Raw genomic sequence first — 18,956 nt, forward strand, 5'->3', positions numbered from 1 at the left:
AATATTATTAATATTTGATACTTAAAATTGCCAAACTTTCCTATTTGTTTTGCTTTACTCAGGAAGGAAATGCTTTCTAGTTTAGCATAATATGCTGTTGGTAGGACCATTGCTACTCTAATGAAACCAGTTTACTTCAGATGGGTGTACATGCAACCATAATTCTAGCACAGAAATTAATGATTGCAATATCAGAATAAATTTTAAAATGATGTGAATTACAGCAGAGAAAGTTGAATTATTCACTCTACCAGCTTTTGAAGAAAAGCACTAATGTTTCAGCCCTCTAGATAGAGGAAAATTTCTTAGCTGAATGACTCAAGTGAAAATACCCAGCTAAGTAAAAATATCAAGATGAGAATAGCTTGTATCTTTTTGTTGGTTTTCCCCATTTTGGCTTTCTTATACAGTGGAGAAAAATGGAGTGATATAAGGGGATAGAAGGTGGGGTGCACTGGTATCTGAGGGTGCATAGAAATAGTTTAGAAAATAATATTCACCTGTATAAATGGCTAACTCTTTAAACTTTGTTTTCCTAAATCTTTGGGGCCATATTAACTCTTGCCTATTTTATCATTTTCTTTTGTCTTCCTTTGCCTCCTGCCTCTTCTCAACAACGGCATCCGTTTGGATGATTGCATCTCATGTAACAATTTTGTAGATTGACGAGAAAGCGAGGAGACAAGTCCACCTTGCATCAGGTACAGAACTCAGTGCGGTCAGATCCCTTGTACTGGGCAGGATTCTAGGTAAGTAAAAGTAATGGCCTTTCCCCTAATCATGATGCATAAACATGGACCAGAAGAGTCATATGCCAGACACACACACACACACGCCACGTGCAAATTCATCATGCCAAAAGAAATCTCTTGCGTAATTTCATTTCTGAAGTGAATGATAATCAAGGCAGAAGCTGTACTTTCTCAGGGGTATATGTAATCGTGAGTAGGGACATTTTGCAAGATGAGCAAGCATGTTACTTGGATAGTTATGCCACTCTGGCGTGTGCCATGCGTCAGTCCAGCATAATGAAACACGGTATTGCCCTCACACTTCAAGAATATCAAATAGAAGTAGAAATAACAGGCTGTGTATCAGTCAGCTGCCAAATACATAAACCATTATCTAATGATAAAACTAGGATTAGATCTAAAAAAAAATGGAGGAGAAAGCAATTGCTTTTCTGCTGCTTAGTGAATATGCTTTAGGTTGTGGCCTGGATCCTGTTTGCCTTGTTGCGATGCAGTGGCCAAGCCACTCCTGCTAGAACCCAATGACGTATAACCCAGTGTCTATCTAAATGCCTCATAATTCTTATTTCTATCCACTAGTTACTTCTGATAATAGCACTGAAGTAGAAACATACTCTTGCCATTTTAACAGCAAAATATGTACGCTTTTTTTATACTTGCCAGCAAGGACTAAATGGAAAGAGGGGCAGTACATTTTAAAAGGGATTTTCTTTTTAGTTATAAAAGTGGGGGTGGGAGACTTTCTGTAGTCTGGTTCTCATTCCTAGTTTGATATTTGACACTAACCTCGAATATTTTGTCCAAGATAATAAATGGAATCTTTTATTTTTTTGACCTTTTCAGTTACTTATACCTTGATATATCATTTCTTGCATTCCCTGTACATAATCTCAGAATCTTGAGAATGTTTGATCAAACCTATGGGTGAATGATCAAAATATTGGCCCTTGAGAAGATTAATAGTTAAGTTTGTAAATACTTATAGGCTTTCTAGTACTATGATAAGCACCGGTATTGTACGCTCTTATTCTCCAAACAAGCAGGGGAAATATCAATTGCATTGTTCTTCCAGTATGCTATAGTAGAGATAAAAAATATGTGCAAAGTACTACTTAGATATTTGGAAGCTTAATTGGAATATCCCAAGTGAGTTTCATAGTATAAGTTATATAAATTCAACTACAGTAATTAAAAAATCAGATAATTATAGCAAATCCCGATTTCAAGAGCTCCTCAGTCTAGCAAGGTCTGAGATGAAGCATTTTACCTAAAAATGTAAAATACAAGATAGAAAATTCTAACAATTATGCATAATGTTGATAAAATCATATTTTTGAAGAAATAACATGTTCAAATTTAATGCCAGAGTTGCTGATGAAAATATTTTGTGTGAATAGAAATAAGTCAAATATATTATAAAACAATTGGGAAACTGATCTGCATTTTATGAGGAGGATTATATTAATCAAATAGTAGAATAAGAGCATTCATTATATAAATATTTGTTTCCCTTTTTATAATGAATATCGCAGATTAATAAGGAATTAAAGATGTTAATGTTTTCATTCAAGAACAGAGTATTATTAAAATGCATATCACTCATGCTGAAAATTAAGATTAAAGTTCAAAAGTAAGAATTTATTTGGTACGTGCCTAAGGTGTGGATCTTGACCAAGGACTAATATTACATTCAAATCATTTGTAATTCAAAGGAGACTAATAATTTATGGTCATATGGTGTGGTATATGAATTTACAACAAAATGTTATGTACTATATTATTATGTTGTAATATGGTATGTTAATTTATAGAAAACTGATGCTAAAATGGAACTAGTAGTTTTCCAGAGAGTTACTCAATCTTGAAGTTTCTTATTATGTTAGTCGGGGTCCTCCAAGAAGCCATTGCCAAGACAAAATTAACCATGTGAGGATTTTATTAAGGGGACACTTGTGAAAGAGAACGTGGGGAGAGAGCTTGCCAAGACTGGCAGAGCCGTCAGATGCCATGCAGCTCTGCCTTCAAGTGAAGGAGAGAGGGAGGGAAAGTTAGACAGAAGCATCCTAGACTTCTGTGCAGTCAACAAAGGTTAAACAGTCTTTGGGGAGCCCATGAGTCTGTCATCCATCAGAGGAGACCCATGTTTCCAAGGATGGGTCTGCCTTAGAGTCCCTGCTATGATCAGCTGTTGGCTGGGAACAGCCCATGGGAAGCAAGGCACTGGCCCAAGTAAGAGGATGGATTTCAGAGCCCAGCAGCTGGGGCCCTTGGTCAATTCCTCTCATCTAGTTGGAGGTCTGCAAGGCACATTCTCATGTGCCCACACTTATCAACTATGTTTTTCATTTTTGTAAGTCTCTTTGGCTCCCTTGTTCATTTAGCACATACTTTGTGATCACCGGTTGTGTACACAGAGAATGCCACTCATCAAGGCAGACACTGCATCTGCCCTCACAGAATTTATGGTTAGTGGGCATACAGATAATCACTATACAAAATGTTCCTGTGTATCTAATTGAGTGTAATGTACCCTATGTTGCTTGGGAAAAAATAGTTCCAAATTATCCTACAAATTAAAATAAATTAAAATACTGTGGGACTTCCCTGGCGGTTCAGTGGTTAGGACTCGGCACTTTCACTGCTGGGCCCCGGGTTCAATCCCTGGTCAGGGAACTAAGATCCCGCAAGCCAGGCAGCACAGCCAAAAAAAAAAAAAAAAATTAAATACTTATTTCGTTTTATAATTTCTGAATATTTCTTTTAAGGGAGCAGAAAAAACCATTAACCCGTTTTTTCTTTGGAGTTATAATTTGCCTATTTCAACCAAAGACTTAAGGATATGACCATCCACTGCCATTTTATAAATTTATTTATTTTATTTTTGGCTGTGTTGGGTCTTCGTTTCTGTGCGAGGTCTCTCTCTAGTTGCGGCAAGCGGGGGCCACTCTTCATCGCCGTGCGCGGGCCTCTCACTATCGCGGCCTCTCTTGTTGCGGAGCACAGGCTCCAGACGCACAGGCTCAGTAGTTGTGGCTCACGGGCCCAGTTGCTCCGCGGCATGTGGGATCTTCCCAGACCAGGGCTCGAACCTGTGCCCCCTGTGTTGGCAGGCGGATTCTCAACCACTGCACCACCAGGGAAGCCCCCACTGCCATTTTAGATGGAAACCCAGAAATAAAGGAAATTCTTCCCCACTTTCACTTTTCTCCAGTACTCATTTCTTAAACTTAGGAAGAATCATGGGAATAATTTTGGGTTATTGTCACTATTAATCAACATTACTAGCAGATGTTGAAAAGGAGGGTAAATTTTAGAAATAATATCAAGCTGTACTATGATGACATGGAAACCATCTCTAACTCCCTACTACACTTAAAATATTTAAAGACTCAATAACTTTGGCATTAATAGTCATTAGTAGTTGGGAGCCGGGGTGAGATGATCCAGCTGTTTGCCAAGCAGCTCAATTTAGATACTCCTGTATTCAATAAAGTACATTAAATTTGCTTTTCATATTTAAAATTCACTATAAAATTAAACTTTGGATTCTGCATCTGGATACTTTTGTATGTTAGAATCGTTTTATGATTTATTTGAGTAGAAGCTGGGTGATTATTTTCACTCATCCTGAGTAGTAGCTTTTGTATGTTAGAGGTGACTGATGACCATTAAGGATCATTTCTCTCTTCTGAGGCCATAGAGCCAGGGAGTACACTCAGCTTAGTGCAGTGGAGGTTTAGCCCAGATGTAAATAAAGTCTGTAGTCAGCTAGGAAAGGACATCTACTCAGTCTCCGATGAAGAGCTTTGAGAACAATCTCAATGTGTCAGGAACCGTTCATGTAAAACTCACTTAAGAGCCCAGACGTGAGGAAAAAACATGAGCCAGGTAACCTAAGGGCACTGCAATTTTGTAAATATATTGTGAAACGTCTCTTAAGATAATGGAGGCGTTATTTTAAAAGCACGTTTTAAAAGAGAAGTATAGTTTAGAGCAAGAAAAGTAAGGCATCTACTTAAAATCACTTTTTTGTATTCATCAGGTTGATTTTTGAATATTTTAATAATTAAAATGTCATAGACCATCTTCAGTACTTAGCATGACTTCATCCTTGTGGCAGCTTTAATCATTTCCAGACAGTCAGCTGTATCATTTTGAATTGGCCATACCTAGAAACTTAAAAACAGCTTTTCTCCTCATCGTGATACCTGAGCATCGATCAGAAGTGTCATGTTCCAAAAGCAAAGAGCACTCATGAGGCTGAAGCATATTATCTGATTTTAATTATGGAGCAAATGATAAGGTAGACAGTGGGATTTTGTCAGAGGCACATATAATCATGAGTACACGCTCCAGGTGGGACGGGCAAGTGTACGCCTTTGACAAGGATGTCACCTGCATCACTTTCACTTGGCCGTCAAACATCGTAAAACAGAGCTCAACTTACACTGCAAAAAATGCTAAATGATAAAAGCCAAAGTCACAAATCCCAAATTATATATTTATCAGCTGTCACAATCTAGAAGCTTTCATACAATGATAAAACTCAAATAATTTCTAAAATAAAAAGGAGAAAGCAATTGTTTATTTCTTTGATTACTGACGTGCTTTAAAATGTACCTGCACCAGGAATAAGTAAAAAATAAAGCCATGATCAGGGACTTACATTATTGTGTGCATGAATTTATTAAAGACCAGGCATTGATGGATGAGAGAGAGAGGATGAAATTGACAGGAGGTACGGATACAGGACCTTTGGGGTGGAGAGAGGGCACAGCCACGGCAAAGAGATACTGGACCGGCCAGCCTAATGATGGTCTATAGCACTAGTCAGAAGAAAGACAGTGAAATGTGAATTCTGCTCGTGTTGTCTGTTAAGTATAAAAGAGGGTTAGAGATGGTTTCCATGTCATCAGAGTAAGATATTGTTACCTATAAATTATCCTCCTTGCTTGATAGCTGCCAGTAATGCTTGTTAACGATGATTGAAGCCAAAAAGTGTTCCTACAGTCCATTCTCATTTGTAGAAATGAGTACTGGAGGACAGAGAGAAAGCAATTCCTCTCTTTCTATTCTTCCTTCTGAAGACGCAGGCAGCCTGATGGCGTTTCTTTGTTAAGCATGTTCAAAATGTGTTAAGTACTGAGGCCAAAGTGAATGATTCCTCAATCGGCTCCTTTAAGAGACCTATTTACTCAAAGATTATATAAAGAGACATCTCTCTACGATGTAATTATGTAATTAATCAAAGGAGGTATGCAGGTATAAAGTTGTTTTGCTAATTCATTAAGCTTTTATTGGGTCACAATTCCACCACATGAAAAAAAAAATCTCAATTAAGATCATTGCATACTCTTGAAATTGCATAAAGCATCTCATAGCAAATGTGCCCACATTTTGAAAAATGATATAATTTAACCTATTACAAAATGACTGAAAATTACTATTCAGAGGCTGAGTGAAGTTTACGACTATTTATTACTTTTTTATGTCAGGTATGTAATGGTGCAAGAATACTGACAGCAAAAATCAGTGGGTACATCATGGTGGGAAGAGCCAGGTTGCATCAGATAAACTGGGTTCATATTCCTCCCTAATTAATAGGCTGCATTTCATTTGCCTTGTTTATCCAAAACTCATTAGATTAAGTTCTGAGTTGTGTTTACAGATTGTTTTTTATGTTAGAAGAGTTTTCTAAAAGCCTGAAGATGTTTCCACTCATTGCGAGCAGTAGCTTTGGTATATTTAAAGGCAGTGACCACATTGGGATCATTTATCTCTTCTGAGGCTGCAGAGCCAGGAAGTAACTCAGATTTCTGCAATGGAGATCTAGGCCAGATGTAAATAAAGTATGTGGTCAGAGGGAAGAGGATGTCGACGGCATCTCCTCAGAAGAGCTTCAGGAACGGACTTCAGTCTCAGGGACATTTTATGTAAAACCTGCTTCAAAGCCAAAGGGTACATAAGAAAGTTTAATTCAGTTACTTAAGGACACTGTGATTTTGTAAATGTCCAGTCAAATGACACTTCAGATGACACAGGTCATGCTGAAAGCAAAAGAGAAGCTCAGGTTACCCCGAGATGCCTCACTATAAATAGTTTGTACATTAATCAGGTTCTCAAGGTTGTATCTCAGAGCAGCAGGCTTGGTTGGCAAATAAATACTGTTTATAAAAAAACCTGCTCCTTTATCCACACAGTATTTGCTGTCTGCTTTGCCATTTGACTTTTCCACCAACTTTTGTTGTTGTTGAATCCTTGTTGTAATTGCCTATGATGGTAGAAATGTCCTGCTGGATATTAGCACTGCTCTTCTGATTCATTGCACCATTTTCTGGCAAGCTTTCTTTATCTTTATGGATTAAAGGTATTGAGATCCTTTTTTAAGGTGGCCCCTTTTCCATAGGTATGGCCAAACTACTTAGGTTTCTTTTGAGTTATTTGTTTTGTTTTGTTTATCTTTGTTGTTGTTGTTTTGACAGCCACAGGAAGTTTCATGAAGCACTTCTTGTTTTAATTGTTCTTCATTTACTTCATATCCTTTCCAGAAGCAGTCCTCTCTCTGGGTAATAAATAGAAAGACGCTTCGTACGAATTTTACTTTCTTGTTACTCTATTTTCTTGTAGAACTTTTGGTAGATTTCTTTGCAAAAGCAGAAGCCATTCCCTTGGTTGGAAGATACACTTGAGGCTAACTTTTTAACAGACAAGACCACCTGCAAAATCTGAGTCAGTTAAGAATTTTTCTAACCGGAAACATCCCAAACATAATTGTCTTATCAGGATTTCAATGAAGTAAGAGGCATTTATCTTCAATTCCCCCACCTGTCCTGTTCTAACCCTTACATGTTGTTGGCATTTCAGGAGTCAGATAATAGGAAAGATAAATGTTTTTGTTCACTGGCTTTATGAACACGGTTGTCAGTGCAGCTCTCTGATACTATGTACTGCTTATAAGCAACTTAATATAGCTGTTAACTTCATCTGGACTCACCTCTGGGAAGATGGATACAAAGTCCCATAGTTCCCTTTCTCTCCAGATTCTAGTTCCGACCCATTGACTTTCCTGAAACAAGGGAGTTGACGGTCTAGCGCGGCCAGGTGGGGTGCCTGGGGGCTGCCAGTGAGACAGTGTTGTGAGACTCCCTGCTTCTGGTTGGAAGGGAGTCTGGGGACCAGCCTAGAAGAGTCTTAAGGGAGACCCTGAATTGTGTGGATCCTGGAAAATGCTTGGCTTGCAGAGAGCCCTGGACCCCATGGGGAAAGGGCAGCATTGAAAACTCAGTGCTTCTGTGTTCCCTCTTTGCCGAGGAGAGAATGACCTGAAATGTGAGGATTTCCTGAATCCTGAAATTTGGACCATGTCCTCTCTATCCTGAGGTTGGGTGGGCATTTGGATGGCAGCTTCACTGACAAGGACAGCTGCTACGCTGTCTACCTTCTCTGTCAGCCACCTAAGGAAGGCAGTGACAGAGAATCAACTAGCAGATGAGAAAAACAGCCCTATATACAACCCTTGATTCAACAGCAGTCAAGTGGGAGAGAAACCAAAACAACCAGAATTAAGCTATTCAAGGAGACAGAGCCCATCCTGAATGAAATTGAGTAAGAGCATTGTAAGGAAATTCTAACAAAGCAACAAAAAGACCTAGAGGAGCTAAAAGTATGATTTTTCCAGACTAAAAAAGAATGATCTTTGTGGATACTTGAAATCATCCCCTGGAAGAGCCAGTGAGTGACGCACTTGACCCACACAAAAAACAAGTCCTAAAAGATAGAAATCAGGAGGGAGATTAAAAGCAGTTCAAGAATATGCAGAGGAGACCCAACGTGAATACTCAGCAGTCCAGAAGGATAAAAAGGATGAAAGTGAAACAGTAGTTGCTTGCACAGCATATGAAATTTTCCAAGCTGAAGAAAAACCTTGTGTCTGCAGATTAAAAGGGGCCACCGTGGTCTATGCGTAATAGATGAGAGAAGATAAACAGCAGGGACAATCTGATAAAAATTCCTAAATCACAGGGAATCTTACAAAGTTTAAAAAAGAAGTGATAGAGCCAGAAGATGCTGGAGTGACGTCTACAGGCGATTAAGAGAATAGGGCTGGGCAGAGTCATCCTTAAAACAGACACACAAAAAAATCCCCTAATCCATCAAGATAAATTTCTGTTCCAGATACACTCCATCACATTTTCTAATTTATTTCTTCATAGCATTATCAGTCTTCAGAATTTTCATCCATTCCTGTTTCATGTTTATTGTCCGTCTCCCCTGCTAGGATGTAAGATGCTCAAACAGCAGGGAATGTGTTGCCTGTATATTTAGCTCTTAAAACAAATACTAATTTACAGACTAGTTTAAGTTTTAGAATTTAAAGCTTTGCTCTACAATATTTTATAATAGGTAAATATTTTCAGTTTAAAGGTGTAGGGTTTTAAAAAGTTGCCTCATCAGATTTTTACCAAAGAAGTGAATTTTATCTATTTACTGTTTTTGTTGTTGTTCAAAAGGTAAGATTTTTTTTAAGGTCTATAGAAATTTTATTCAAGATTTTAACCTTGTAGAAGAAATATGAAAAGCACTGTTCTGATTATGTTGCTATTAAAGTATATTCCTTTTTATTTCTTGTTAAAGTAAAAAAAAAAAAAAAAAAAAAAAAACCAAAAAACTCCAAAGCAAGAATGCTGTCTTTTTCTAAAAATACGTATATTTGAATGTATTTCCATCCATTCAAATGAGTGACTGCTGTGTGGTGGGACTAAGTTAGTTCTTTGGTTTATACACGTTGATGAAGCGCCTCCTATGTAACTGCGTGGCGCTGGGTGTTGAGGGTTCCCTGTGCGCTCACAGAGCAGAGAGTGATGGCCTCTCAGGACTGTTTGTGCTACGAGGCAGGACAGCCTAGTGGTAAGAACATAGGCTCCAGAGCTAGGATACCTGGGTCTGAATACCATATCCCCCAGCACAACAGGAAAGTGATGTAATCTCTCTAATTTTCAGATTTTTTGAAGTGTGATATTCATGATGCTAAACATCTAATCAGTATTTTTATTAAAAAGATATAAAACGTGAACGAAAATGGGGCAGAAGGAAGTGTTCTTCAAAAACCTTGATATAACAAGACAGCCTCAATCAGAATGGAGTTGCCCAGAGTCATTTCAAGAATAGATCTCAAGCCAAAAAAAAAAAAAAAAAAAAATGCACCGCAGAAGATATAAGTGGAGTGAAGGAAAGAATGTGTCACTTATAAACAAAAGAAGCTTATGATTTTGGAGTCCAACAGGCCTGGAGTCCAGTGCACAATGCCAACAGCTGAGTAACCTCAGGCGAATCACTAAAATTCTGAACCTAAAGGGTCTTGTCTGTGTGACTAGAATAGGATACTCATGGCTACTGTAAGGTTTAAACACAAGCATGCAAATCCCTTAGAATAGTGCCTACCATATAATAAGCATTCAATAAATACAATATTTATTATATTAGTTTTTGAAGAGACCAAAACGCAAATGTTGGTGTCCCGGTATGTGCAGCACAGGGGAAAGTAGTCTTGCTGCTTTATGATCATATAGGATGGGTGGGTGCATCGTAGTCTGATAACATTTGAACGTTAAAAGTCTACAATTAATTCCCCTTGTTTAGATTTCATGCTTGCCAAGCATGAAATATCTTCTTCCCTGTAAAATTATGAATTAATATTTTGACACTCAAACCAATCTCTGTCCCACAGTAGTTCCATATTAACTAAATGCTCGTTAAAATGGGGGGAGGGGTTATCTATGTATAGGGGGCACACACATATCTCAGTCTGAGCGATACGTGGATAGTGAAACAGGGAGAAAAGTCAGTGAGGTATGAAAGTTTTCACTGCTGTACGTGAAGAATTAAGAGTCTCTAAAAGCTTTTGAGATACAATCTCTAACATGATAACATCTTGCAAGAACCCTGATCAGTTCATTATCTGACCCATTCTTTTAGAGACTTTAATTATTTCCAGAGAGCTCTCAGTATATTTAATTAGCCATACTTAAAAACTTGTCTTTATTAACCTGGGATGTCTCACCAGTAGTTGTGGAAAGATTGAATGGATCTCTTGTAATAAAGACAAAAGCAAAAGGAATTTAACAGCTGTGTATGTATTGCTGTTGAGTTGTCAAGACTTGGAATATTCCACTGTGGCATTGCCCGTTTGCACCTTCACTGTCGTCAATACTGCGGTGTTTCTTTGGCTTCACAGAACACAGTGATGTGGACCAGGAGACGGCGCTGGCAGGTGCACAGGGCTTCCTGGGCTGTCTCTCTGCTGTGCAGGTCAGCCACGTGGTCCCCCTGAAGGCCGCTCTGCACCACAGCCGCCCAGCCCCCATCACCATCTCAGGACACGTGACGGAGTCCAGCTGTGTGGCCCAGGCTGGCACTGATGCCACATCAAGGGAGAGGACACACTCCTTTGCAGGTGGCGTATGGCTCTTCCTTTACCCAGTCACAAACACAGCTTGTCCATTGGATATTAAAATCTTTTAATGCTGTGACTCTATGTTCTCGAGATGGTTTCTTGAAATTGGTTTTGTTTAATTTTCAGTCCTTTCCCATTTCTTTCCTAGATTCTCAGTTCTTTATTCATGTGGACCATTGCATGTGGGCATTGCTTAAGGTTAAAATTGCAGACATCCCACATTGACCTCTATAATTCTGTTCTAGTTTAAAAAGTTTATGAATTTTTAAAAATTTCTTCTTTTTACTCACCGATATCCCCCTCTCCCCCCTTTTCTGTCCTTTAACTGCAGATCATTCTGGAGCAAGAGATGACAGAGAACCCGTCACTAACACAATCAAGAGTGACTCTGCAGTAATTGGAGGTAGTAGAAAGCATGAGCGAGCTCTTCCTATCATTGCTAATGATGGGGTAGTTAGCACTAGAGAAGCTGTCTGTGCAGAATCTACACATGGCCCAAGAGTTAGGCAGTGAATCCTGAGGTCAGTGGGGTGCTTTATTATCTGTACTGGATTGTCTTACAGAGTCATCCTGAATTCCCAGCTTCCTTGGAGAGTTTCAGTGTAAATAATTGATAATTCACTGAAAGATCACACTCAAAGAATAGTTGTTAAACTGTGTACTAATGAATATCATTTAGCTTGATAATGGCCATCTACATTCCCTAGGGTGTTCTGACTGTATTTGAGGAAGTGTCATTTTTTGCCTTCTTGGACACATCACTGCTTCTGCAAGGGTTTATGTAAGAAGTAGGAAAAACCTAAGATTAACATTAGAAGCATATATTTAATGTTGCCTTAATGCTTAATAAAGGTGGATATTTCCATGGTTTAGATGCTCCTCTCAATGAATATGACATTTTTATTTGCATTTTATCAAATACAAAACTAATGGAATAAGGATGATACATACTTACTTTATTATTTTTTTGAATTTGTTTATTTTATTTAGTTATTTTTGGCTGTGTTGGGTCTTCGTTGCTGCACGCGGGCTTTCTCTAGTTGCGGCGAATGGGGGCTACTCTTGCAGTGTGCGGGCTTCTCATTGCAGTGGCTTCTCTTGTTGCGGAGCACGGGCTCTAGGCACACAGGCTTCAGTAGTTGTGGCATGAGGTCTCAGTAGATGTGGCTCACGGGCTCTAGAGCACAGGCTCAGTAGTTGTGGCGCACGGGCTTAGTTGCTCCACGGCACGTGGGATCTTCCCGGACCAGGGATCGAACCCGTGTCCCCTGCATTGGCAGGCTGATTCTTAACCACTGCGCCACCAGAGAAGTCCCAATACTTATTTTAAATTGCAAAATTAACACAAAAAATTTTAAATATATCTTCCTGGCAGTAAAACAGCATATTCTCTGAGACATAATTTATTCAAAACCAACCCCCTACATAAACCTTTTCCTTCCTGATTAATGGTCTTAAGAATGTTATTAATCAGATTATTGAAATGTTAAGTGGCTCACCTTTCCTCCATACTCTGCATATGATATGGACATAAAAAGTAAACAATTATTTTATTATCAATATATTGCCAGGTAACGTGATTAGTCGTATACTTGAGCAACTTAAGTGGGCTTTATACCTGATTCATTTGGTTCTATTTTTACACCCTTACTCATGTAGACACTGACTTCCTTTAAGAACTTAGAATTTTATTTAGACAGAGAAGAGTACTGGTCAAATCTTTGTGAGAATATTAACATCCCCATTGCTTTTTCAGTTGCTTTACTTTTTATCAAATTAATGAGGCATAAATTAAAGATGCATAAAATAGGTTCCTCATTTAGTCATGTAACAAGTGAAAAACAAAAACTAAAACCCTGTTAGAAGAGTAGTTAATAACTGCGTGTCTAAAATAAATATATCAATATAGTATTAATACAATCCATGGTAAAAACTCATTTGAAGTTATAGCATTTAAAATGTGCTCAACATTGCAAATCGTTGGGATTCCTAGTCAAACAAATTGTCTCAGTCTCATAATGGTGCTTTTTCTGTGCATTTAACTAGTATAGATATATAGTAAGGATATAGGGAGATAAATATACAGATTTAGATATAAATAGTTATTGTATAGTCAAGCTAATGTTACAGCAAGTATTTAATCTTTAGAATATTGTTTGTAAGTCATTGTGTGTTGGAATGGAGCACACAATGGAAACAACTAATAGGTGACCTGTGAAATTCTCACTTGACTCAAATGCACAGAGCAGAGCAAGAATTATGGAAGATTTGCTGCTCGGGGTCTCGCCAGGGTCTACAGATCCAGGAGTGTCTGCTTTTGATCATTGCAGACTGAGCTTCAGGATCAGAGCAGCTGATCGTGGCCATCTAAGCCCGGGAGGCCTCGCCTGGGGTCACGCGCAGTTTCTCGGCTAAATCACAGAATTCCATTCTCTAGCGTGTTGCTCCATCTGCTAGCGTTGTGGTAGAGTTCTTCATTTGTTTTCTCGTTACTCATAAATTGCACCCACTGTGTAACAATAATTAATCCATTTAAGTAGTTTCCAATTGGCTAATTCCCCCATGTTTTACATTTTAGGTAATCTTTTTCTTCAGTTGCAAACAGTAAATAAATAAATAGTGTGAGATGGGAAAATTGATTTAATAAGATATTTAAAACTGGTGACTCAGACACTGTAGAGGGTTTCTGGCCAGAATACACAGATATGAATGCTCAGATTTAGACAGAAAGCTACATAATTTCCTCAAAAATACACATTCACCCAGAGCTTCACATGGCAGTGTCACAGAGTGCTGTAGATGGCCATATGTCATTTAGAGTATCCTTTTTCCTTTCTTTCTTTTTTTTTTTTTCTTTTTTTGTATAACAGGTTAGATCAAGGTTTTTCGTGGACATGACAAACCCTGACATAACACTGTCTCCAGTTAAAAGGGAAATCACATGCATGAAGCAAACCATTTCCAGAGTCCACCCGTGATTTTGACTGTCTGGATGTCCTTCCTGGGCCTGCAGTAGCCTGTCCTCTGTGTCTACTTCATCAGCTTTCCACGCTGAAATTGTTCAGAATCTCTTTCTTTAAACTAGAGGCCTATAACCAGACAATAGAAGTAGTGATAGCAACTCAACTGATTACTTTTCTAAGATGAGAGGCAAAATATATAACATCAAATGGATATTCTGATTTAAATTATTCTTTATTAATATGACCAATTATGAAAAATCGCATGCATTAGTAAATTCTTCAGATTTCAAGTACAGTACAGAATTTAGTTACCAGGTTTATGTTGGATCTATCAGCAAGGAATTGCTGTCCCTCTCAGATAAGGCTGACCTCGCCAAAAATCGGCTTAGCCCCTGGCAGTATTATGATTGGCTGTAGTGAATCTGCCCGTCAGATCATGTGCTGTGGAATCCATTGTGACTGATGAGGACCTTCAAAGTTCTGGCTTCAGTTGGATTTGTTAGAGTTGTTTATACCTAATTTAAACTAGGATGAAGAGTCCTTGTTTTACGATATGAGACTCCATCCGCATCACTGTTTTCATTATACCTATTTTCGCCTGAAAACAGTATATTAGTACCTCCACTGATTTCATCAGAAGAGTCTAAGTACAAGGGGACTCCCAAACTCATGGTGACAGACAACAGTTTTCCAAATTCTATTTTTCATTTGAAAACTTGGCTTTTATCATTGGCATCCTACATTGTCAGTTGTTTTTCTTTTCTTTTCTTTTAAATAAATTTTTAAAATTTTATTTATTTATTTTTGGCTGCATTGGGTCTTCATTGCTGTGCATGGGCTTGCGAGCGGGGGCCAGTCCCCACTGCAGTGCGGGGACCCCCTCATTGCGGTGCACCCCCCCCCCCCCCACGGAGCATGGGCTCCAGGCACATGGGCCTCAACAGCTGTGGCACACAGGCTCAGTAGCTGTGGCTCGCGGGCTGTGGAGTGCAGGCTCAGTAGTTGTGGCACATGGGCTTAGTTGTTCTGCAGCAGGTGGGATCTTCCCGGACCAGGGCTCGAGCCCGTGTCCCCTGCATTGGCAGGCAGATTCTTAACCACTGCGCCCCAGGGAAGCCCTGTTTTTCTTGAAGTGACAGATTTACTTCATTTTAAAGAAAATGTCTGCCAGATATCCCAGTTAAAACAACCATAGTTTATCTGTCAGTCATCCTTTCAAGTAAAAACAGTGTTCTTTAAAGGAAAAAGCAGCTAGTTCAGTTCACAACTCAACTCAGATGTTCACGCTAGCATTCTTCCTGGAGACAACCATCATACTTCACACTGCAGTAGAAGTACTTTACAAATACTTCCCATGTCATCACACAAAATGTTAGAAAGACTTACGGCCAAAGGTCACGATTTGGTAAAATGCATAATTTTTAGTGCTTCATCAAGGATATTCTTAAATGAATCTGGTAGTGCAATGCCTGCTTTCTGCTTTATGAATTCAGTGACCACTTTTCAAGTTTGGTGGCCTTGCCTTAATTCATGCTAAGGTAACAAGAAGTTCACCTAACCTTGTTTTGTCCTATCGGTGGATATTACAACACAGTGAAAAAGGCATCTTAGAGTTATTATGAATAGTTTTGACCCTGTGGACCCCTCAAAGTGTCCCGGGAACCACCAGGGATTCATAGATCACACTTTGAAGAAGACTGACTTAACGTAATGCCAGGATTGGTAACCATTTGACATAGCTAACAGTTGTGGTATTTAAATTTTTTATTTACAATCAGGTGTTTCAAAAAATCAGTATTCCTCATATAGATATAATTACTCTATGTATTAGTATCGATATATTTCATTAGTCAAGATTATTCATATACATAACTTGTTCCTGCTATTTAACAATATAACAAATTATTGATAATCAACTTCATTAAAGTGTTTACATTTAAGGGGATAAATTAGGAGATTGGGATCAACCTATACACACTACTATATATAAAATAGAGAAACAACAAGGACATACTGTTTACCCAGGGACCTATACTCAATATTTTGTAATAACCTATAAGGGAAAATAATCTGAAAAAATAGATATATGTGTATATGTATATATGTATAACTGACTCATTGTGCTGTACACCTTAAACTAATACAACATTGTAAATCAACTATACTTTAATTAAAAAATGTTTACAGAGACTTCCCTGGAGGTCCAGTGGTTAAGACTCCGTGCTTCCCCTGCAGGGGCATGGGTTATCCCTGGTCGGGGAACTAAGATCCCACATGCCGCATGGTGCAGCCAAAAATAATAATGATAATAAAATAAATAATAAAAAATGTTTACATATTTAAGTATTAAAAACACATTTGATTATTTTATGATGTTACTATTACTCTATAATTTCAAAATAATTCAAACTTGTCTGGGTATTAATGTGAAGTGACCCCATGGTCTTAGAGACATGTAGGTAATACCTTGTGTTATTAACATATTGTATATATAAATGCACTGAATAAATCCAGTATAATATGCATTCAGAGTAAATGAAGGTGAACCTACAAGACGGATAGAACTCAGAAGTGAACTGAACATATTTTGATACCACTTGATCCAGAAATGCCTAAGGTTTTGATATTGATTTGAAATTGCTATTTCCAATTTATATATATTAGATGCTTGATTTCAGTAGAAAATCATTTTATCGTGACTTCTTAAACAGTGAAGTCTACAGTTTCTACCTGGACAACAATTCTGATTTTGTGTTTCTTTTCTCTTCTCTCACTAGGTTTGATAGCTGTTGTGATCTTTATCCTGCTCTGCATCGCTGCCATAGCTGTCTGCATTTATCAGCAGAAAAGGTTATACAGAAGAAATGAGGCAAAAAGGTCAGAGAATGTAGCCAGTGCCGAGGCTGTTTTGAAAAGTGAGCTTAATATACAAAATGCAGTCAGTGAAAATCAGAAAGAGTACTTCTTCTGATAGGCAGCAGTGATTTACCTTATAATTACAGCAGTCTGATTTAATAGCCAGGGGCTCTCAAGGGACAAAAAAAAGTTCTTACACTGAATGTACAGGCAAAGGATTTGCGGCACTGCCATGTTGCCACGTCCAGACTCGAGACAGCTCCAGGAGGCCTCATCCAGTGACATACTTCCTGTAGCGGTCATTCTATATAACAAGGAGTTTTAGATATTGATATTAATTTCCAACTGTTCTGATATGATCTAAAACAGAAGTTTAACCCACTTGAGAGCTACAGTTTTTCAATGTGAAAAGTGTAGCCCTGGCCTCTCAGCCATAAGTGATACCTAAGTTGTGTGAGAGGTAAAAGTCAAAATTGGACTATAATGACCTTGCTTTATTTGAGAACATATGCTGTGTTTGCTTTAAGTGTCCCCATGGTGTTATTCATAGACCTGGAAATGCTTCTAAGATCCTGTTTGGCTGGTGTTTGCATCTTCAGTGGCCAAAAGTATATAAACCCCTTTGCCTTTCTCTGTATTGCATTCAATACAATTTATCAGTAGTGTCGAAATATGTTTTGTTGTCACTGATTTGTTTGTATTGCTCTTTTTCTATTTGACTCTTCTCGATGATTTTGAAAACTTTAGGTTTTGAGTGTCAGGCTCCAGCTCTGAACATGCAATTCATATGTTACAAGACCTACAAAGTGCATTGGTCATCAGTATGCGATGTCTTGCCTTTAACACTTTTCTGTTTAACTTGCTCTCATGGTTCGGTATCGGCAGTAGTTAAGACCCTGGGTAATGCCAGTTTCCCAAAGAGTGTGAAATGTTGGCAAGTAAACTCGTTGATATAAAAAACACAGTTCTTAACACTTCAAAGAATTATTTTTATTTACAACTGTAATATCTCAAATGAAATATACTTCCGAGAATATTTTCCCCCAAACCTTATGCCAGTTTTCTTTATAGGTTTATATTTCTGTTTTCCTAAAGTTTATCACCCACTTTTCTTTGATCTCCCTTTACTGTATTCCATGGAGCATCTTCTTACGTATTAGAAAAAAGAGACAATTTGAAGTGTAGAGCTCCATTCTTCATTCTAAACTGTATCCCCCCCTTCAGGCATATATTTTGCTGTGCACTGACCTCCAGGACGTACTTTTTGAAATATAAGCTGCAGCCATGCCCCCTTTTGTGCAAATCCAGTAGAGTTATTCAAGAATGCTCCTCCTAAGGGGTGATGGCATATTACATGTCATATTCTAAGTCTGTCGTTCTAGTTACTTCTCATTTACGATGATGGGGTATATTTCTCAAAAAGAACCAAAAATCAATATAACTTACTAACTAGTTCATTTTGATTAGGAGATATATACATACCAGAAGTTCAAATAATTATCAATAACTTTATGAAACTTGCAATAATTACCTTTGAGGCCATGTAAACAAGATGCTTGCATGTAGCTATCTTTGAATTCCACAAGCCAATTATATAGCAGAGGCACTTTGGAATTTACACTCACACCTTCCAGGTGTCTGCCAAGGAAAGATTGGATTCCTTAGTTTGTTCACGCCAGAACAATTTGGAAATATGCAAATTAAACATATTTTTCTTTATTTTCCCTCTTGACTCTCCTTACAAAACCTGCCTGTCTTTTCTCACAGCACTATCTCCATTTTGATGTTTCTGTAAATGCCCGACTAAATCTCAAGGATATGAATTAACAGTAGTTTATGAAGGACCTATATGGATAAATGGCATTTTTGTTGTTGTTGAAAGGCCTGTGGTAGCTATCAAAGAATTGAACATGAAAATGGTAGTTTTCATTT

At 38.2% G+C, this 18,956-nt stretch overlaps 1 protein-coding gene across 4 annotated transcripts in view; it reads left to right on the forward strand.

Moving 5' to 3' along the window:
• The window catches only part of CNTNAP4 (contactin associated protein family member 4), a 257,943-nt gene extending 239,214 nt beyond the window's left edge, over positions 1 to 18,729 (forward strand). For all 4 annotated transcript variants that reach the window (XM_036835023.1, XM_036835024.1, XM_036835026.1 and 1 more), the window contains 4 exons: positions 662 to 749; positions 10,987 to 11,205; positions 11,537 to 11,608; positions 16,946 to 18,729. In XM_036835023.1, coding sequence (XP_036690918.1) covers positions 662 to 749; positions 10,987 to 11,205; positions 11,537 to 11,608; positions 16,946 to 17,139 — 573 coding nt within the window. In that variant the 3' untranslated portion in view covers positions 17,140 to 18,729. The remainder of the gene's footprint in view (positions 1 to 661; positions 750 to 10,986; positions 11,206 to 11,536; positions 11,609 to 16,945) is intronic.
• The last annotated feature ends 227 nt before the right edge of the window (positions 18,730 to 18,956 follow it).

Source organism: Balaenoptera musculus, chromosome 19 (genome assembly GCF_009873245.2).
Source record: "Balaenoptera musculus isolate JJ_BM4_2016_0621 chromosome 19, mBalMus1.pri.v3, whole genome shotgun sequence".
Classification (NCBI taxonomy): domain Eukaryota; kingdom Metazoa; phylum Chordata; class Mammalia; order Artiodactyla; family Balaenopteridae; genus Balaenoptera; species Balaenoptera musculus.